The 23,439-nt window shown below is 39.5% G+C and overlaps 1 protein-coding gene across 1 annotated transcript in view; it reads left to right on the forward strand.

Moving 5' to 3' along the window:
• The window catches only part of TPH2 (tryptophan hydroxylase 2), an 89,276-nt gene that overhangs the window by 41,799 nt on the left and 24,038 nt on the right, over window positions 1–23,439 (forward strand). Inside the window, exon 8 of the mRNA XM_019748931.3 lies at window positions 9,283–9,409. Within this exon, the coding sequence (XP_019604490.2) occupies window positions 9,283–9,409 (127 nt within the window). The remainder of the gene's footprint in view (window positions 1–9,282; window positions 9,410–23,439) is intronic.

The raw sequence follows: 23,439 nt of genomic DNA on the forward strand, positions 1-23,439 counted from the left end.
GGCACAAGCCCCCAACCCCTTTTCCATTGCTCAAGGAGAAACAACCAGGAATTTAAAATAGAAAGCCATATTCTTTGAAATCAATTCTCTGAGGGTGAGCCAGTGCAATATCTGTCTTTCCAGAAGAGCTATTGCCAAAGTAATTGTGCAATTTTGCATCAGAAATCCCTTTTAAGAAATGCTTTAGTGAAAACATTTAAAAATATTCATTCCGTTTTATTTTTCAGGTGTTGTGCTTAACATATGAGTAACAAAAATATACTTGGCACAGCAGAGCATAAGCGTATTCCATTGAGGAGTTCTCCACTGAGGGCTGCATCAGGATGAGTGATTATCAGCCCGCACTAATGTGGATGCATCTTCTTCTGCTTGTGCCTGCCGTGTCCCTTTTCAAATCAAAGAGCAAACTTTCAATCATTAGGAAATAATTCATGACACCAGTGACTAATATTGCAACATTTATTGCCATAATACAATGAACCGCTTTTGCATTAAGGAAAATCTTTCTTGCCGCAGTTGAGCGTTTTAGGGGCAATTAATGTTATTTTTAAATATAACTGTTTTAAAGTTTAAAAAAGGTTTGGCAGCCAGGTGAGTGTTCTTATAATGGCCACCGTGTTTCAATTTTACAAGAAAAGTAAAAGTGAATTATTTCTGTCATATTTTTCCTCTCTTTTCTAAGTAAAGTAAATGAATTTTATGCTGAGCCCTTGCTTATTAGAACAGAGCCCTCTCTAAAACTGGCAGAAGATGTCATTTATATCCTTTTCTTGTGGCTCAGACATTAGTCCTGACTTGTTAAGTGATAATATCAGCAGGTAAAGATGCAGACTTTCAAATTTATAAGAAAAGTTGGGTCCTCTTCTCTTAATCCAATAGAGGCCTCTCACTAGGTCTGCAGTGAGAGGAAAAATAGGATCTTTCTTTTCCCAGCTTTCCCTCCTTGCTGCCATCTGAGAGATTGTGGGTTTGTGAACTTGTCTGACTTACGCCCTGGCAATCATGGGTGTTTTTAGTGTCGGGCCCGGCTACAGTCAAGTCTGAGCCAGGTCTCACGGCAGAGCCATGGGGATAAGCCAGAGTGTCATAGACTTTAACCTTCCTTCCTAGGAGTTTTGTTCAGCTTAAACTTGCTCTTTCCCACAGGGCACCCAAACCCGGTGCCAAACTACTTGCTTAGCCACCTGGCTACGTCCACAGGGCTATTTTCACGTTTGCTGTTCAGGACTGCAAAGAAGCATTACTACCAGTGAGTCTCAAAAAATGACATGTTCTCTGAAAGGCAATCCCTTCTGGCCTCCCGTGCCTGCATTGTAACCCAGAGCTCACACCCCCAGCGTAGCAGCCATCTCCCCGCTCAGGAGAAGTTTGGTTGGGGCTACACCCAGGACCAGTTAAGATGTTAGTGGCCCTAACACCTGAAAATATGGTCTATCCCTTCCATCCACTAATGAAGATCATTTCAATAACAATAAAAACAACAACAGCCGCATTTTTTTTTTTTTACTAGTCATAGCAAACATGCATATATCAACTACTATATGCCAGGCAGTATTTGAAGTTTGTATGTGGATAAACTCATTTAATACTCACAACAACCATTTGAGTTGCTACTATTATTATTCTGAGTTTATGGATGAGGAAACCGAGGCACAGGAAGGTTAAGTAACTTGCCCAAGGTCACACAGCTGGCAAGTGAGGGAGTCAGAATTTGAAATCAGGCAGTAGTGCTGGCATTTGTGGGATTAACCACTGTTTTATGTTAAACAGTAGCACTAAACAGAAAAGCTCAAAACTTATGTGTGCTGAAGCTGAATGGCTTCTTTCTTGGCTTTCTAACTATAAGTTTTGTATGAGATAGTAAAGTAACACTTTCTTACTTTAATTTGGTGGCCCTGCTAAGTACTGTATGTGCCTATTGGATGGTCCAGCGTTGTGTCCTCGGTTCCAGTCTCCCGTCCACCTACCAGGCTTGTGAGAAGCCCTCCCTCTCTTTTGATCTTCACAGGACGTCCATTAGCCTGTCCCATTTATCAAGAGGCGGTATCTCCTACTTTATTGGAAAAAGAAGGGAAAAGTGCCTCAGTACAGTGTAGGAATGCAGAGAGAATGGTGCTGTGTCCACGTCCACAGGCAGAAGGACCTACGTATGGTCTGCATGCCCTGACATCCAGGCTCCACTATCAGCTCTGTGTGACTGGCAGCAAACCACTTAACCTCCCCGTGGGAGGGATGATGAAATAACGGCTTTGATCTTTGAAGAGAAAAAGCTTCATGTAAATACCAAGTAGGTCACTCTTACTTGGCACCTCTTAAATTCATGTGGAGGCTGATGTGCCTCATAAAATCCCAGCGTGTCCTTAGTTTCAAGGCCACACGCCTAGACCGGGACTCCCAAGTTTTCCATCATAATATCACGTCTGGTTTTGTGAAGTGTCTAAAAGCAAAAATAGCCCCTAAGACTTTTTACAGAGACTTTTGTCTCAAGAGCTCCAAGCACTGTAACAATAGACATTCTATAAAAACAAAACCAAAGACATTTTTTAAAACCTGTGCATTTTGAAACCAAATTTGTGTCTAAGTGCCTGTTGGAGCCTTGCTTTTATTCTTTTAGGCTGTTAAATGTAGTGACTTGGAATAAAGCATATATATATATATATGTGTGTATATATACATATATATCATATATATACATATATATGTATATATAATTTTTTACAAAAAATATATAAATCAATATATATTTACTTAATTTTTTTAAATTAAAATTTTTTTTAGCAAATTCAAAGCAGAATTCCTTTTTCCCACTACTCCACCCCCAAAGGTTCACCTTCTTTGCATGGCGCCTGTAATCCAAAAGTAGCACTCAGGCACTTGTACCTGAATCATAATTTATGTTCCCTCAGTGCCATGTGTTCAGTGAGAAGCTCATTGATGTACCTCCAGGAGTGGATGACTGAGATGACCTAGGAGAACTTTTTTGTCAGGAATATTTGCATTTTTAAATTGCAAGTTCAGAAGAAATTCAAAATGATAGAATATTTTTAGGCCAGGAAGCGATAACCATGGTTAATACCCTTCACTACTGTGTAGAAAATTATTACATCTATTGACAGGCACGGAAGCCACCCTGAGAGAGAAGGAAAACGTTATCTGACATTTCCCACACACGTTCTGTTCATCTGGCATCATCCCACGCATCTCTGTGAGGTAGGCAGGGTTGTCACCATTTTACAGATGGCAAGTCCAAGGTTCAAAGAGGTCAGGTCATTTCCCTACAGTCACACAACTAGAAAATAGTAAAACCAAGATCTAGTCCAAAGCCCTTATGCTACACTGGAAATTAGAAAAATTATACTTGGGATTCGCTTGGGTTTACCTAGATATGGAGCAATAGTGCCCCTTCGTCACTCTTCTATTCAGTTGAGTTCAAAAAGCAGTCATTGAACGTCTATTATGTACCATGCTTTTCTAAGCACTGGGAAGCCAAAGATGAACATAGCATGACCTCTGTCTTTGAGACGCTTATTGCTTCTTATTTAAGTAATAAAATATCTTCCAAAAGAGCAAAACTTATTGAAATATAATAGATTTAGGTGTAGTTACAACTCAGTGTAATATGACTACTAATGCATACCTTGTTGGGAGCTTACATTTAATGTGGTATCTTACTGCATTGTTTAAGAACTCCATGAGATAGAGACCCTTATAATCTCCATTTTATAGCTGAGAAAACAGTATGTCTGGGCTGTCCAATGTGGCAGAGACATGGCTATTTAAATGTATGAATTAAAATTAAATAACACTATAATTCAGTTCCTCAGTAGCACTAGCCACATTTTAATTGTTCAATAGCCCCCTTTGCCAAGGGGCTACCATACTGGGCGATGCATATATAGAGTATTTCCCTCATTGCAGAAAGTCCTATTGCAAAGCACTGCTCTAAGTAACATGCCTATGGAGGAATGTGGGTATGGACTTGGGCCTGCCTGTAGAGTATATGCTTTCAACCATTGTCTGATATTGCCCCCTTAATATTTATTGAAATTGGGTTGGGAGGAGGCAGGGAAAGAGTTAGAAACCTCTTCTTTCTTTAAGAAATAAGAAATATCTGAGATGGGGAACTAGAGACATATCAACAGTTTCCCCTGCAGTTTGTTTGTGGTTCTTGTAAGAACTGAAACTTCCTTTCCCTGGGTCAGGAATGTTAGGACTTGCTGTTTGACTGTACTTTTATGGAACCATATTGTGACTTTGCTAGGAGTTACACTAGGATTATGCCTTATTTACTTTGAAGTCTCAGTTCCTAACATAGTACCCGACCCATAATAGGCCCACAGTAAATGCTTCTTGAGCTAAATTTCGAAAAAGATAACTACAGTCTCTTCTGCCCGTCTCAAAAGAATCGTAGTGCCGAAGAGTAACATTGGTGGCCTTTCTTATGATTCCTAGGGGGAAATAAGGAAAGAAGCCTTTTTCCAGGGCTTGGCTTAGTGAAAACAAGGCCACATATGTGTTTATCTACACTGGGATAAGGAGGTGAAGAGGAAATGATCGTAAGAGCTGCCGAAAATCTGGGCCAGATTATACAGTATGCTATTTCAAATCTAAACTAAAGAAACTCCGTATATGGCTCCAGAGTGAGCACTGAAAAACAAAAACTGCTTCTATACCAGATTAATTCCTGTTATCATCTCCTTAGTGCAGTGGAAACAAACTGGGTCACCGCCTTTTCAATGCTTCCTGGTGTGTTATCCTAGATGACTTGCCCTTACCCACCAAATGTGGTGTGAACGCTGAAAGAACAACCACCCTATTTTGGTTCCCAGCGCATCCCCACGCTTCCTTTCATCAATGCAAGCGCTCCAGTCCCCCCACTCGTCTTCCTTTCTTTCTCTTCATGATTTAGCTCAAGTATTGGCTTCTGTGTCATTTAGAACAAACAAAACCTATAGAAATATGGTTTGAAAGACAGATTCGCTGATTTGGGATGGGAAGCAAATGTTGGATGCTCACTCATTACTTGTTAAAGGCTTCAATTTACAGCAGAAATAAAAAGGAGCTGTTCAACAGGTAGCGTGAAACAGTCGGCTTTGCGAACGGATGAGAGGGGGAAAAATGCCAGGCTCCTTTTGAATTTGCATTTAACAACCGGGACCCTGATTTCTCCAGGCAGCAGAAAAATGGCAACTTTCTTAGAATGATTTAAGAATTCCCTGGAGGCATTTTGCCCAGGCCCCTTTGTAGGCCATTTTGGAGGCTTAGGGTCCTTCTAACAGGGCTTATCAGAGAAGATTCCAATTTAGAGCAGCCAAAGTTTACTGTCTGATATCAGCTTTTCATTCATTCTTTCTGTCTTTATTTTTTTTCTTCTTCAAAAGGAGACATGATGTTTTACAGTGTTAACAGTTTTGAAAGGTCCTCCATTTCCAGTGAACAGAGCGCTATTGTGAAAAGGGCTCTGAAAAGCATTATTCAGGCAAAAATGCATCAAAAGAATGTGAGTTAAAAAGAGGAAAGTTTGCCGATGTAGAGATTGGAGGCAGCATGTACTGACAGGTGCAATTATAGACAAATAATTGAATCTTTTAAGAACGATCTGGTGAAATAAGGCAAGAGCTGTGGACGCACCTCGGAAACCTGTTCATAATTAGATACTCAGGAGTCCAGCTATGGATGACATACATAACCAACGTAGGGAGCTACTTTGCTTGCAGGACATAATAGCTATTGCATTTTGTAAATAGGGTGAAATGGCATGCTTTCATCCCAACAGAACTTAATTGATGCAAAGGTTGGAGAGAAGGCTCAGCTTGCTCCCTTGCACCCCCAGTAGTCTGGAACCTCTTTCAGCCCCGAAGAGCTTTAGTCAACCCAGCTTCTAAGTCCTTCAGTCTCAAAGAAACAAAAGAAATGTAGACTTTTCAAAGTTAACTAATTGCTTTGGTTAGTAATATTAAAGACCTTTGTACTTCCGTTGACTTTGTCTACATCTTACAGTGTTAGCTGAAGACGTGGGGATAGAGAATAATCTGGTGTTTATTTCTGAGGCTGTTCCGATAAAGTCCCAAAGAATAATAACCTTCTTTCTGGTCTTGAAATATAGGTGCTTAAAACCTTGGCTCGAGGAGAAGTGGGGTTCCTGTACGTACTGCAGCTGTACTTGCTCAGCAATCTGAGCAGCGGCTCTTCCTCAGGCTCGGAAGGACGATTGAGGAGAGGGCACAAACTAGCACAATACAGAACGATCATTTCTACTTAGAACAGGGCAACGGGCACCCCTGACGTGCCATGAATGCTTCTGTGGGACACATTGCTTCAGGCTTTCATTCTTAATGAAACACTATAACTTACGCTGCTGTAGTGTGTGATTGTTTTTCCTTTCAAATGTATAATTTCTTTTTTCCTCTTCTATGTATAGTTGGATTACATTGTCATTGTAATGCTATTAAAGGTTCTTAAATTGGCTGCGAGTTATAGGCTTTATAATGACACCTTAACTTAAAATACAGGTGACAACCCCTTTTTCTACCATAGAAAATTGACTCCTTAATGTCTTTGGCTCTCTTGTATTTTCCTTCCTCTTTCCTTTGTAATGGCCAGCTTTTCACTTTCCCTTCTACCTTTTGGACTCCATTAGGACCTATGTAGACAGAAGAATGTCTTCTGCAGCAGCCTACATCAAGTATTTAACAAGCTCAAAAGTAAATCCAGAATTTACCATCATGGTAGCCATGGCCTCTCCTGTTCTCACATGTATGAAGCACTTAGCACAGTGCACAGTGCCTGACCCACAATAAGAATTCAATACGGGTTGGCCACAAAAATCATTTTAGTTTCTGCTCACCTCATTTATTCATACCATGAGCTAAAAACATCTTCAGTATTTCCCTGGAGTTTGACATCTGGTCTACTTTTGGAATTATTGTTGTCCCATTTTCCTGCCTGGATCAGTAGGGTGCTTTAGTATTTACATCATAGACTACAATGGGGGTGTTCAGATTTATCCATGGTGGGCCACCTTGGATAATTCCAACATTGGTGCAGACTGCATGACCTTTCAAAAACCGGATCACAGGAGTGAGTCTATAGGGCCCACTCCTACTGTGGAAGAATTAGACCTTTAACTGAGTCAAATGCACACAGAGGAATAATTAGCTATCTAGTGACCTTTATGTCACCTCCTTTCTTTATTCTCCAGTATCAATGATGTAATTGTAGTGAAATTAAATGTGGGCAGCTCAAAATTACATAATCACATTCAGCTTTAGTTTCAAAAACTAGTTGCTTGAAGCCTGCTAGCAGAGCTTCTAGCATCGTAAGTGATGACATTGGGTCTCCGCCCTGGCTGTGTCTTACTATCGCCTGCAGAGATTTTTAAAAAATACAGATGCTCAGGTGTGTCCCGGACAGTCTGCTTGAATTGTCCAGGACAATTAGGTATTAGGTAGGGCCCATTCACTGGTATTTTAAAAAAGGCTCCTCAAGTAATTTGAGGGTTGAAGACCACTGATTGGCTGGAAAAGAGACTTACGGCATATTACAGTTTTATTTGTGTGAACCAACTTAGTTGAACTCTCCTCCTCACAACCTAAACCATGGCACACCCTCTTCTCATTTATACAAATACAGGGTAAAACAGCAGAGCAGAAAGAGCATAGCTTTGATGCAGAGGAACCTGATTTCAAATCTTATCGCTGCCTCTTAGAGTGACCTTGGAAAAGATGCTTAAGTTTATGAAATTTTAGCTTCCCCGTTCATCAGATGGGAATAATACAACTTCTTTGTATGGGAAGATTAAATTAGTAACGTGATATGAAAACATTTAGTACAATATCCAGTATACAATATGAGCTCGTATATGTTATCTTCCCTCCCTTCTGTCCTTAATTTATTCATAGGTAAAATGAGAGGCTTAGATATCATTTAAATTCACCTTATCCTCTAAAATTCACTAAGTCTGATTCTCTGCTTTTGACATTGTGATTGGCGAACAAACAGCACAGATCATTTCCCACAAATTTCATTTGCGTACAAGAAGAAAGCTATTGGCACACAGTTGACAAGGAATGGATTTGGAGTTTCTTTTTGGATCATGTCCACAAATCTCACTTGGCTGCCTTGTCAGCCTGACATGTCTACCAGGCTGGCCATGGTTGGGGGTGTGGTTGAAGTTGTGGGAACAAGATTTTTTGATTGAGTAATGCCATCTGTTTTGTGTGGGCATCTATCTTGTGCCTTTGACCACCGTTCACTTGCTTCAACCACATGACCACCTAACCTACTTTATACTTGTAATAATGGTGGTAGCACCTGGCATTTATATCATAGCACCTATTTAAAGTGATACACTCCACAGGAGCCCAAGTAAAATCAGAGAACAGCTTTTCATTACTACCTGGCTAATTAGTTTTTGTCACGAAAGTAAATATATTGCTGCCTCTTGATCTAGTCCCAGAGAGTCATAGGAGGCTGCATTCCAATGTAGCTTGCTATCAGGGAAGAGTTGTGATTGATGGCAATGACTCAGTAAGTCATCTGCCTTGCTTGTTGGTGACACCTACCTACCTGCCTTTGCCTGGTCATCTGGCTCCAGATGGAAGTTCAGCCAAATGAGAGAGGGTCTAAGCTTCTACTATCACCTAGTTCAGGCTAAGAAAGCAGAGGACTGGGACGGTCTTCCAAGGTGCAGGCTCAAGGGAATGCTTTGTGTTATAGGCAGATAGATTGTCTATGGGAAAAGTCACTTTGATGATGACAATATGATGCTCTGCTGTTTCCCAGTGTCTGGCAAAGTGTAACCTGAGACGCAGTACGATTTAAGGGTTAAGAACAAGAGATTAGAAATCATGACAAGCTGGATTCCATTTTGGCTTTATCACAAAAACAGACAGTGGGCCAGATTTGGTCTAGGGCTGTAGTTTACCCACTTCTGACCTTTAGATTTTGCACTAATAAATTACTTTAATCCTCTAAGTTTCTCTTGAGGATTAAAAGAGATAATAGGTATAATAAAACACTTATCAGATTCTTGGCATAGAGCAAGCATTTTACAATAGCTGCTCTTATTTTATTACAAATATTATATATCGTATAATTTAAGAGGCCATTGACTGTAAGGTACGTTGGATTTCAGAGCTGTTAAGATGTGATGAAAGCCTTAGAATTAATGAAATTTGGTAACAGTAATTAATTAGACTAACAAGGTTATGTTTAGAATTTTAACCAGTGGTAGTTGAAAGCTTCTCATAGAACATTTCTTTGTCATGGTTTTCTTATCAGAGACACATGTCACGAACTCCTGGGACATGTTCCACTACTTGCGGATCCAAAGTTTGCTCAATTTTCACAAGAAATAGGCCTGGCGTCTCTGGGAGCATCAGATGAAGACGTTCAGAAACTAGCCACGGTGAGTTCATTTTCAACTTAACTGTTGTATTTATGTCCATTTGAAGGTGAAGGAAGCTTTAGAGTTATCAACTGTGAATTTTAAGGCAGACGTTCTGGAGAGGGCATGGTGACTGTCCCTTTCCGTGTTGTGTTCTTTTGAAGCACAGTGTGTTCTTGGCTTATTAACCATCGAAATATGTGTATTTTATCTTTCTCATTCAGGGGTTGGCTAGGTAGAAGATATTTTAGGTCAGGTCATAAGGTCTCTGTCACAGTGACTCAGCTCAGTCACTGTGGTATATAAGCAGTCACAGACAATATGTAAATGAATGACTACGGCTGTGTTCCAATGAAACTTTATTTACAGGAGCTGGTGGTAGGACAGATTTGGCCTGTAGTTTGCTGACTCATTTTATTTTAGTGTTTATTTCCTAGAACTATTAGTCATAGTAAAAGGTATGCATTTATGGTAGGGTGGGGTTGTACTTGAGATTATCTCTTTGATTAGTTGCTATGATAGTGGTAAGGCACAACTTGAGTCAGCTATAAGCAGCTCAGGCTAAACAATTACGGTAAGTACAAAACTAGAAAAAGATTTACTTTATGCTATGGTCTCAGCAAGTTTCTTCTCAAAACAAGCAATATGAAAAAAAATGTTGGCAGCTACCTTTAAGATGCTGGGGAGCTAGACCTTATAAGCTCATGTGCCTTATTTACAGAGCTCAGGGTAAGAGACAGCAGTTTAGCAAACTCACTTACCTACAGGGACGAGTCTGTTAGCCTCAATGAGCAAAGCTACCAAAGGAAGAAAAAATGGGATCTTAAGTTGTGTGTATTTGACAGAGATACACATTGATGGTTTATTAGACATGTGGGAATATTTTTCACTCCCACCAAGAAGTAAGTTTTCTCCTAGATTTCTTAAGACACACACCCTTTCTGTATATCTTTTGTTTCCTACTTTTGATAGAGATGTGGGAACTGGCAAATATTTCTCTACTAACGGAGAAACAGCAGTGCAAAAACCATGCTGTTGGTGTCAGTGAGGGGATGAATAAGGGGTAGTGGGGACTTTGGTGACCTTTGGGAGAGCACATCTGTTCCACAGCAGGAGGCTGATCCTCACTACCTGCTCATGGCTGCCAGGTGGAAAGGCAGGGCTTTGTGTTGCCAGATCGCCAAGTTTTTGAGAGAGGCTGGCGATTTGGATTTCTAAATAAAATTACATGATTTAAAAAATTTTAGCTCATAAAAAAAAAAATCTACCATTATGAGCTGAGGAATATATATTTGTAGACTTAATCAGGATCTTGACTTTTTACTTTTTAACTTTTGCCCTACGGAATATATCTCATTTATATTGACTATCTATTATTGTGTAACAAATAACCCCAAAACTTAGTAGCTTCAAACAATGAACATCTATGAACACTTATAGTTTCTGTGGTTGGGAATTTGGGAACAACTTAGCTGAGTGTTCTGGCTCGGGGCCACTCCTGTGGTTGCCGTCGTGATGTGGGCTGGGTCTGTCATTGGCAACTGGCTTTCCCCAGAGCAAGTGATGAGAGAGAGAGAGAGAGAGAGAGAGAGAGAAAGGGAGGAAGTTGTAATACCTTTTGTGACATGATTATATGCTGTTCATGGCGGCCATATTCTATTCATTAGAAGGGACTCACTCCAACCCACACTCAGGGGGAGGAGGATTAGCCTTCACCTTTCGGAGAAAGGAGTGTCAAAGTGTTCGTAGACATGTTTTAAAACTGCCACACATGAGTCCTGTTATTTAATTCTCAAATCTTGGATCTGGGTTTCAATTCCACATTTGGAACCTTTTCTGTGCCTTTCAAATTTCCCTTGAAATTTTCTGGTTTCAGCCTTTGACCCACAACAACTCATATATTTGGATAGGGATGAATGTATTGCTTACTTACCTGACTCTGAATAGCTACGAACTGGGATTTAACTCTGCCAGGTTGTGCGTGGGAGCATGCGTGTTTGTGTGTATGTGTGTGTGCATGTGTGTGTATGTGTGTGTGTGTGTGTGTGTGTGTGTGCGCGTCTGTGCGTATGTGTGTGTGTGTATGTGTGCAAAGAGAGGAGAAGAAGGAATAAGGTAGGACTTGATGAATATGAATGTAGGTGGATCTTAGTGAGTGATCTTACTCTTTTCCTAAAAGCAGTGACAAGAAAGCAGTTTTGTTGTCCCTTATTTTTACATTCCATCAAATGATTAATTAATCCCATCATTCAAACTAGTATGTGCAGAGAATATGTTCCGCACTTGTCAAACATTTATAGCCTATATAGATAAAAAACAAGATTTTTCAGAGGAGAGGAAGTTTGTGCTCAGTCTTCAAAGATGAGAAAAAGTCAGCCAAGAAGTACAGGAAAAGGGGGAATAGTGGGACAGTTTCAGCGGGAATAAGAAATCTCTCTGGTTTGGGGGTTCAGCAGGAAATGCCTGCTCTCCCGTTTTGAGGGCCCTGCTGAAGCCCAGGGTTGCCTTTTGCATTAGTTTTCTGTTGCTGCCGTAACAAACTATGCGTGACTTAATACAAAACAAATTTGTTATCTTACAGTTTCATAAGGTTAGAAGTGCAACACAGTTCTCACTGGATTAAAATGAAGGTGTCAGCAGAGCAGTGTGCTCCTCTGTGGAGGATTTAGGGGAGAATCTGTTTCTTCGCTTTTTCTAGCTTCTAGGGGCTACCCACATTCCTTGTCGCATGGGCCTCTTCCTCTGTCTTCCAAGTCTGCAGTGTTACATCCCTCTGACATTCCTTCCATTGCCACATCTTTTTCTCACTGACTGTAGTTGGGAAAGGTCTTTTAAGGACTCATGTGACTACATTAGATAGATAATTCATGATAATCTCCCACCTCAAGTCCATACCCTTAAGCATATCTGTGAAGATAACAAATTTGCAGGTTCCGGGCAGTAGGCTGTGAACATCTTTAGGGGTCCTTTATTCATTGTTTCTATTTATATATTTGCAAGAAAAAAACACACACCAAAACTAGTGCACACACCTTGAAAACCATTTTTATGAGGGCCAGGAAACCTGTAGGAGGAGTAAGTTTTCTTTCGGAATTTACATTCCTTAGCATGATTCCAATACCCTGGGCCATGGATTGCCCTAGGTCCAACAGCTAAAAACACTTCCATCTGTTAGAAAGCATTAGGTCATTAATTATATTTCTTTCTCTGTCTCCCTCCTTTTTCATTGTCCTTTCCCTGGAATGCATCTGCTTTCCTGCAAAAAGCCAATTCACGTCAACAGATATTCAAGTCAACAAATATTCTTTACGTGGCTAAAGAACCTTAGGTACCGTGATGTAGGGATAGAAAAAGACTCAAAGGTAGTATTTGCTTCAAGGAACTCACAATCTAGTTGCAAAACTATAGAGCACCCAAAGTTAGAGTCAGCTTTTATTGATATACATAGCTATGTAGGACAAGTGGACTTCAGGTAACTCTGCTAAGTGTGTGTGAGTTCTGAGTTCACTGTTGGAGACTGGGGTGCAGAAGGGGGGCCCTGGGCCAGCACAGAGTTTCTTCTCTATACTGGAATTGACTGATGACAGGTTAGGAAGATGAAGTGTCTCCCAAGGGAGCCGAGCTGCCTGGAATCTTGCAGTAGCTTTGACAGTTAAAAAAAACCCAGAGTATAAACTTGTAAAAGACTTCAATGCAGAAGATTTTGAGTCTCTTCTAAATGCAGTGGAGGTTTTGGGTGGAGGGGTGGTGTCTCACCATAGTTTTGCCTGCTCGACTCATTTCTCCTTTCCAAATATCGCATCAGCCTCCACCCCAACTTTCTTTGATTTTTCGTGTCTCACAAGCCTTGCATTTCCAATTCTTTCCAGTTTTATAGTTTGTCCACTTACTTTGAATAGTAGTTTGCAGACCAAAGACAAATTTGGAGAGCGTTTTCCGTGTGCATTAGAGAATATGGAGGATAGACTCACAGGGGGAGAAGGGTAGGACGATTTTTCCAGAAATGATACTAAAACTGCCATTGATTTCTAGAACCACATCCCGTCCCTCAGTTAAAAACAAAGCGAATGGAAAACTGCTGGAAGATGGTCTTAAAAATACAGTTAGATTTCAGCCAGACAATTTCAAAGTAAACTTTGGAAAAAGTAACCTATTGGATGACATGCATAGTAATGACCCTCAAGCCAGATGCTGAAGCTAGAAACCCAATTTAATGACCCAACTGCAAAGACCAAGAGATCAGAGCTAAGGTGTCACTAGGAGGGGTATAAAGCCCAGTGATGGGGGGATAGTGGTGGTTAGTGAGGTCCCTTAGTGTCCAGGTGAGAAACAGAGATAATTGTCGGCTGATTTCCTCAAAGTGGTTCCCCTTAAGTCCCCTGAAAAGAAGTACTAGAATAAAATGAGAGATGAAATGTGCCAAAGGATAAAAATCCATAGAGAGGACAAATGGACAACCACAGAAATCACTAGTTATGCAGAACAATGAAACAGGCCATATTATTCTTTTACTCTAGATGAGATTTATATTATTAATGACTCTGTTTAGATAGTGCCTGCTTTTCCTTGTTTAGTAAATTTAAGCACTGATGAAAAAGAGAGTCACACCTAGTGAAAGCAGATACTTAACTGTCTATGATGTGCTGTCAACAAATCCATCTAAAGAACAAAACAACTTCCACTAGGACGAATTGGTGCCTCCAGACTCTGTCGTGTCCTGAGCTGCTTTTGAACTTCTGGGTCTGATTTCAGAGGGGCCAGACTGTTGCCTGTAGCTACTGCCTCCCCTTGCTATATTTCTGCCTGATATTTATTTTGACATTTTAATAATGCTCAGTTTTGATAATGAAGCTATCTCTGCTGTTTTATGTGGGCAATGGTTTCTTCGCCCTGAGAACCATTTAAATGAAACTCTTTTGTATCTGGAGAAATTGATGCTGCTGCTTGGTAAATGTATTTCAAATGCATTGTTATACATGTAAATAATTTGCCCTCTGGTGAGTAATGAATAAGGCTACTGGTTTTGGCAGCTGCACTCTTTTCAGACTCATCATTGTCGTCCAAGGTCTGTGCATGATAGATATGTAAAAACATTCCCAGTAAGGGCTGCTTAGAATGGGCTATAATTTAGAGACCAGCCATTTCCCACTGTTAGTGCTAGCTTAAGTGGATTTAATAGATTAGTGTCTTCTTTAAGGGTTGTAAACTTAAATGCCTCCAGGGGCCAGATCGGTAGCAAACGTGTGAAATAGCCTGATATGAGATAATAAGGAGTATGGAGCCTCTGGAGAACTGGAGAATACACATTACACCTGAAGGCCTTCAAATGCAAAAATTAAAGCAAAACAAAATGTTCTTTGGCTACAATTTATGTCTACAAGCTGAAACAGAACTATAGGTGCTCCGCTGCCAGCCCTTGTATCTAAAGTTAGATTAACTTTATACCATCTTTGAGGACCAGCCCAACCTACATTCATCTTCATATCATGTGGAACATTCTCAATGACTTCTTGCTGAACAACTGGCTATTTTTTTTTCCCTAGGAAAAGATGGGTATTACAGTGTTCACTAGAAATAAGGATCTCGTTGTTGAGAGGTGACTGGTTTTGAATTATAATTTTTAAGAGATATAGGCATGACTGTCATACACTGGGGCTGAGCACATGTCAAAGATTTATTTCACTCATTAATGAGCAAAACGCAGGGTGGTATACCTAGTTCAAAGAAGAATTTGAGAGACCAAGATTTTATCGTCACTGAAAGAAAGATTCCTGGAATAAGGTGCAGCAGGGTTTTCTGTTCTCCAGGGCAAGAAACCATAACCTTGAACTTATCTTTTCTACCAGGCAGAAATCATTTACATGTCTAGTGGACAAAAATAACTTGCAGCTGATCAATTTCACAAGGTAACTTCTACCTCACAGCATCTGGGCCCTAATCATTAGTAAATAGGAAGTCAGACAAAGGTTACAGCTCCTAGATCAGTGCTTTTCAAACTGAAGTATAAAATAACCTAAGGATCTTGTGAAAATGCAGCTTCTGATCATGAAGGTGTGCAATGGGGTCTGAGATGTGGCGTTTCTGACAAGATCCCAGGTAATGCTGATGCTGCTGGTCCAAGAGAAGCAGGTAACCTGTTAGGCAGGTGGACCTGTTAGACGATGCTCGAGTGTGTTTTTGAAAAGGTACATGGTAATCTTTTAGCCTTCTTTTCACATTTGATACTTTTCTAAAAACTGGATTAATAGAGTATCATCAGATACACATTGTATGGTGTGAAATGAGTTTATTTAGGGCTTATTCTGGGCCTGAAAATGGACCCTCGCATCTATGAGAGCCATGCCATTGGTTCTGTTTTGTGTGTCTGCTCTCACACTTTCCTGCTGCCTGCTATTTTGCCATATGCCTTTCTTTATTCAATTTTATAGGAATGAACAAACAGAAACTTGCTGATAAGGTGAATTTAGGAACTAGTCCTAGAAAAATATTGATTTCTCTTCCTCTAAATGTTAGGAAATGTAAGGGGGCTCCTCTTACCAGACAGTGAATCCCATCGTCTGGTGCAGATGGCTTCAATTCAGTCTATTCATTTCTCACATCATAAAGGCATTTGAACAGACAAAGATGTACGTCACTTCTAGGAGAAAGCAATCAGGATGAATACATCACAGATGTTTCCCAAGCAGAATAAATCGACCTCTGGCCCACTTGGAATTTTCCCTGTACTGAGAGTTTTAGGTCATCCATTAAGTTCTGTCGACCCGAAACATGTTCCCCTTCACTTTCCGATGGAAGGGGTTCTATCACTGGGTCTTGGTAATGCTGGTGAGAGAGGAATCTTGGCCAAGGGTGAGAAGCAGTCTGTCCCAGAATGTGTTCCCAGAATGTTAGTCTCATGAAATGTTATTATGAATTCTATAAAAAGAGGGATCTTTGGGTAAATATACTTGGGAAACACTGGGTTAAATGAAGTAAACAGATTTGTTTTTAAAGTGTAGGACTTTTCAGAGCGTTTAGTAAGATAATGCACAGAGCAAATCTCCATAAGTGATAAAAAATTATTTTTCCAAATTTACCATGTTTCTCCATTTTAAGATGCCATCGACTGTAAAATACCCTCTTAATTTAATAGTGTGGTTTTTTTTTTTTTTTTTTTTTTTTTTCAGGGGGCAAAAAGATTCAGCTAGCAAAATTTTTTTACATTGTTTGTAAGACAAAGCTCCATTTTGGAAATGTTAAAATGTGAAAAAATTGAACTCAAGAATTGAGAAAATACAGTATATGGTTGCAAAAGTCTATTTTTATTAATATTCCAAGGCACACAGTTTAGGAGATACAAGCCTAGAATATTTTCTGAAAGGGTGGAATTCATTGTGAGGAGAGACCTGATCAGCAGCTAAATTTTTTTTTTTTTTTGCAGGAAAGAATTGTCAGAAAATTAATAATCTGGGGTTCCATTTATGCTTTATCAAAATGGTAATTTATGTGTTACAAGTAAACGAGTTTGCATTGACTGGGGCTTTTGACAGCCATGAATCAAGTGTGTTTGAATTTCCAGGTATAACCAGTACTTTATCATGCTGAGACTGGTAATAATATATACAGTCAGTCTTAAACTAATAATCGACTGTAACTCACATTAGAAGTATAATTATAAAGGTAACCTTAGTTTATGAATTACCAATTAATATTTTCCTGCCTGCTGAGGACATTAGCTTATTCCCCAGTCTCTCATGGGTTTGCCTACCCGGCCGGGGGTGCGGAACTTTTGGATGCTTTTAGGAGACTTATGCCCAGCTCTACTGAAGGTGGATGACATTTAAAATGACCATTTTCGTATCTATAGGAAGCCTGACTTAATAAGCTCCAGGCTTATTTATTCCATGTAGCATCTTTGAACTAGTTCAACTATTTGGAACATTTGATACAAAGCTGACGAAAGACTGGAAGGAATGCACATTTATACATTTTTTAATTGAGATATTTGGGTGGATGATTAGTTTGTTATTTCTAAGAGTAACTTAATTAAAAGTTAATAATGTCTACTCCAACTCACTACTTTCACTTTTATGTCTTCTATGCAGGTAGAAAAGTAGTAGCGCCTTGCAAGGAACACCGCATTTCTTTAGCTAGCCCTATAGAGCATCACTGCTGTCTTTTCTCATTGTTCTCACCACTGCCTTCCCTTGGTCTTTTTCTGTTGGAGTGATGCTAGGCCATACTTCCTTGACTCCCGCTGTAGTCCGTGAACTTTGATTTGGGAGCTAAGGCTATTTTGTTCTATCTATTTGTATATATTTCAAATAGGATATTCATCATTGCCATTATGAGGTATTTGCCATCTATTTATACCACAATGAGAACATAGCCATTAATTGGAATTAAAAAGTGAGCTCTAGATTGCCCACTATGTTTAGAAACAAATCCATTTGCCATCCGGAATAGCTGGACATTTTGGCAAATCTTTCTTTGTCATTTTTACCCGTATCCTAGGGGCTTCAGAGAACCATCACATAACTGCAGAGGAGAAAAAGAACCAGCATATTTTAGGGATTTAGAAACTCAAAATAGAGCTCCTTTGATAACTGTTCATTCCCTGTACCTACTTAATTTTATGCATGTGGTAAGTGGCACCCCAAGTCAGCAGCTGGGGGTCTCCCAGCATGTGATGAAGCTGTTAGTCAGCATGTTTGATGGGCAATGTGTGGTGCGGTGTGATGTGGTGCAAAGGGTTTGAACCTGAAGTTAGCCCAATGGAGTTGGAGTGACACCTTTTTTCACCCCCAGCTTTATTGAAATATAATTGAAACATAACAATGTGTTAAGTTTAAGGTGTACAACTTATCGATATATTAATAATACACTTATATGTTGCAAAATGATTAGTTAGTTAACACCTGCATGACATCGCGTAATTTCCATTTTTTTTGTGTGTGGTAAGACATTTAAGATCTTTCTTAGCAACTTTCACGTATATAATATGGCATTGTTAACTATAATCACTATGTTGTACATTAGATGCCCCAAATGTATTTATTTTGTAACTGGAGGTTTTAATCCTTTGATCAGCTCTACCCATCCCACTCCCATCCCTGGGAACCACCATTCCAGTCTCTGTTTCTATGAGTTTGGCATTTTAGAGTCCACATAAAAGTAATATCATACAGTGTTTGTTTTCCTTTGTCTGACTTATTTCACTTAGCATAATGCCTTCCAGGTCCATCTGTGTTACTGCAAAAGGTACAATTTCCTACTTTCTCATGACTGAATAATGTTCCATTGGAATATATATATATATATATATAATATATATTATGTATAATATATATATAATATATATAATATATATTATATCCATTTATACATCTTTATCCATCGATGGACACCTAGGTTAGTTTTGTATCTTGCTATTGTGAATAATGCTACAATAAACATGGGAGTGCAGATGTTTCTTTAAGATCCTGTTTTCATTTCCTTTGGACATATACCTAGAAGTGGAATTACTGGATCATATGGCAGTTCTACTTTTATATTTTTGAGAAACCTCCGTACTATTCTCCATAGTGGCTGCACCATTTTACATTCTCACCAACAGTGCACAAGGGTTCCCTTTTCTCCACATCCTCACCAATATTTATCTCTTGTCTTTTTGATGATATAAATGCCAGCTTTATTACTTACTAATATTGTACTCAGAGACAAATTATATTATGTCCTTGTGACTCAAGTGTCTTCTTCAAAATGCTGATATTCTTCTACCCAGTGCTTCACGAGGAGCAAAATGCAGTGAAATACTCTTACGTGGTATGTCATGCCATTATCTACGTCAGTCCCAGGTATGATAGTACTTGATCTCACTATTGCAGACTAAATAATTTTAAAATCATTTCAAGACCTGAAATTCTTTAATTCTTCTCAGGAAGAGTTAACTTCTTCCTGTGATTCGATAGCCCTGACATAGAACCCTTCTTACTTTTTTCTTCTCGAAGTAAGCCAGAAAGCATTCGTCAAGAACAGAAGATTTTTGCAGTCATTTTAATTTCCACACAGAAACACAAAGGAAGGACTTTTCTAGTTTAATTACAATGGAGTAGACTCTCAAATCTTATACTTGTATTAGAAATATCTGTAGTGTAATTCCATTTCTAACAAAAGCAGAGAGAGAAGGTTGGGATTATTTTTTAATGAGCTAGAATAGCAGAGGTAATGTTATATCGAACTATAGGAATTTAATTACCCCATTCCACAAATGTAGTTTTCATATAAAGGAGTCAAAAGGATTTCCAAAACTATTCTTCTGAACTGTGATATAAAAACCCAGGACACATTTAGTGGATGTAAAATGTATTACTGTACATTATGAGTCACCACAATGAATGGGAGCACAATAAGAAACATGGCATGAGATTGAACACGCAGTGATTAAAGGTCTTTTTGCTCCCTTAGAAATATTGTAATTTGCTTAGAGTTTCATACGCACATTTCTGGAATATTTTTGGTGGGTGGGTTTCATACTAGGGAAAGGTTTCCCAGGAAATAGAAATGCTATCATTTAGGGGCTTACATCCAGAGTAGGTACAAGTAAGAATGCTGGGAGGAATAAATCACCCAGGGGGCCTCATCATTCTTTCCTGGGTCTGCAAGTCTGTCTTCATACGGCTGATAAAAAGTCATTCCCTGAGCACTGGAGGGAGGGCTGATGCAGGGGGACTTAGGGACTCCTTTACCGAAAAGTCTTTACAAAAATCTTTGTTTCTCTTCCTTATTATAAAAGTGACACACATTCATTGTGGAAAAGTTTTAAAGAATAGATACGTAAGGAAAAGAATATAAAGATCATTTGCACTATCACAGCAGCGATAACCACTGTTAACATTTTGGTATATAGCCATCTGGTTTTTTTTGGAAAAGTCATTTTGCCAAGTCAAGTGAGAACTAAGTAAAAAGGAGTCCCGACTTTGTGAAAAGGAGTACCGAGGTGTTCATCCATTTATCAAAGACTTGTGCTGTCAGGAGAAACTTTATCTTTTATATCAGCAGAAGAAAGAATATATTGGAAGTACTCAAGAAATATGGAGTTTATGACTTTTCACTCCGGTAAGTTGCAAAGTAGTTTGGTAAACATCATATGTAGCTAATAAGTTTTATTTGCTTTTCCTCTTTTTTTGGGAAAAAAGTTAGTAGACACAACTTTTTAAATTAAAAAATTCCTTTCCGTATGTTTTTTAATCTTCAGTCTTCAAATTTTACCTTAATCTTGTCCCTAGGAGTGAGTGCTACTTTTGTCTAGTCAACATTCACCCCTCCTATTGTTCTCTTCCTGAATAAGATCATAAACATCCTTCCCTACAGCACTTGACCTCAGATAATCATACCAGTAGGGAGTAAAGGGAAAGCTGGAATCAAATAGAGTGGGCCTATATGTGACACTATTGGTTTTCCTCGGGCCTGTACCTGTATGGACCTGCTAACGAGGCAGTATAGTGTAGTGTGTAATTCAGAGTGCAGGTGTTAGGGTCAGATGACCTGGATTCACGTCCAGGCTCTATCACTTATTGGCTGGGTAACCTTGGATAAATTAATTAACCTCTCTGTGCCCTAGTTTCTTCATCTTTAAAATGAGAATAATAATATCAAGTCCTGTAGAGCTATTGGGGATTAATGCAACAATGTGTTGTAAAGCTGCTTAGCACAGTGCTAAGTGTTCAATAAACGCTAGCTAGTGTCTTTGACATGATTTTACTCTTAGATATCTAGGTGGTCACATCAGTAAGACTCAAATGCAGGAGAGTGCCCTGGAGAGAATTTCTACTCTTGGGTAATTCTCTAACTTTTAACAACTCAGGTTTTCCCTTCTGAAATGCAGACTCTGCAGTTTATATTACAAAGGGGCTTTAGATGGAGACAGCATGCTACCTTGCAAAGTGAAGTATTTTAACCGTAAATAATAAAGGTAAGACCTCCCCTAAAAGATGTCAAGCTTCTTCCCGAAGATGGAGGAGGCCTCCCCTGAGTTAATAGCACACCTCCCTTGAGTGAACATAAAGAAAGACAAGTCGCAGGAAACAGCTTGGGAAAATAAATGAATAAATACTGTTTGTGCCAATGAGAGCACATGAAATATGAAACCCTGACTAAAGTTTTCAAGCAGATTAGGAGTGATGCTGTTCGTTGATACATGCGACACTCCCTTAATAACTAGCGAAAGCAATAAATTTGGGGTTTCAAATCTTGGCCGCTCTTCCTCATGAGTTCAAGATTCTGAGAATTCAAGCCAGGTGTTTGCAGTTTGGCTGAACGATGGCTGCATTAATATAAAAGTATGCAAAGAAGCTGTTGGAAGACTTCCAGAAAATGTTTGCTCTAGTTTTGATGCATTTTGGATGTGTCTTCACGTTTATATACAGGGGTCCTATGTTGGTGTCTAATTAGCAAGGTTTAAACATGCTCTGGACTAAAACAAGGGGAGTACCTTAAGATGGCATACTTTAGAAACATTTAAACATTTAGCTCTCGCAAAAACTTTTTTTGGGATGTTCACCTTTTCCTCCTGCAAGTATAATTAAGAAGCCTTAGTTCTGCTGAGATAAAAGTCAAGGCTATAAACAGCAAGAAAAGGGGCATTGGATTCTGCTTCTTTGCCTAGGTGATCTAGCAAAGGCATGACCTTGCTGATTCCTACTAAATATCTTTTCCACAACTCTGATAGAATCAATTACTGCCCATTGTTTACTCAGTAATATTTACTGAGGATCTACTATGTGTCAGGAGTTGGGAATTCAAGTGTGAAATAGGTAGATGTGGTCCTGCTTCTTGGGGACTTACAGTCTAGTGAGGGATACTGATAAGTGAACAGAGATTTAAATATAACTTGGTAAGTGCAAAGATAGGGGCACGTAGGTCAGGTTTAGGGAGCAGTATGGATAATCGAAGGTGGTTTCCTGGGGGAAGACTTTCTCAGTGGTCCAATTGGCAATTTGAAAAAAAATCTTTCAATTACAGTTGACATATAATATTATACTAGTTTCAGGTGTACAACATGATGACTAGACATTTATATAACTTATAAAATGATCACCCCGATAAGTCTAGTACCCACCAGACTCAAATTGCTGTTATATATGTGCTTACTGATAGAGTAGGTGTTAATACTTTAGGACATTTTTGCATGTCGTGGATTGAATGCATGTTGGAAAGACCCTTAGATTGGGTTTTAGGAACTGTTGACCTGTAATTAAGTCCACAGTCACCTACCCAGAAGGAATTTCTGTGTAGAATCAGAGCCCTGAGACCAGATGGGTCAGCCATAAAGGTAACAATGGTCTTAACCATCTCAGAGCATGGAACATTTACCTAAGTTACAGCTTGTACACTGATGTAGTGTTTGAGTCTCACAAGGACACTTGAAGACAGGCAGGACTCATATTGTTATCCCCCAACACAGACCCCGGTATCCACGGGGTGTTGTACACACACTTGGTGCCCAATAAAAATTTGACAAGGAAAGGAATCCCCATTTTATAGATGAATAAAGGGAGGCTCAGACCAGTGAAATGACTTGCCCAAGACCATACAGTAAAAGAATGGCAGAGAGTGAACTGTTAGTTTTTCTGAGTTCTGATCTGGTACACCAAAGCACTTCTCAAGAGTTTAGGATGTCAGGGCAAGGTGTGACCAGGTGAGATAGCAGAGACATGTGTTTGGTGTCCTGGATGCCAGTTATTGCTCCTGAAGCAGGCTCTTTAAATCATGCTATCCTCTAAAGAGATAATACATTAGCATCCTCTGTTCTGGCTCATGTCTGTGGGGGAAATACATGTATTTAGTCTACACCTTTCTTAAATTTAAAAAACAGCCTGCGTTTACGCATCGGAGAGTATCACATAAACATCCAGATTCCTGCTTCCCTTAAAGAACCCAGCCACTCGGGCAGTCAGACTGCCGCTACCCAAGGAGACAGTTGGCTGGAGATGCGTTTGTGTCCTCATTTGATGGGGTACACGATCCAGAATTGGGAAGTGAAATTTCATCTCCAGTCACCTACCTGTCCC

Source organism: Rhinolophus sinicus, chromosome 1, assembly GCF_057876585.1.
Source record: "Rhinolophus sinicus isolate RSI-liver-muscle chromosome 1, RSI-T2T, whole genome shotgun sequence".
NCBI classification, from domain to species: Eukaryota; Metazoa; Chordata; class Mammalia; order Chiroptera; family Rhinolophidae; genus Rhinolophus; species Rhinolophus sinicus.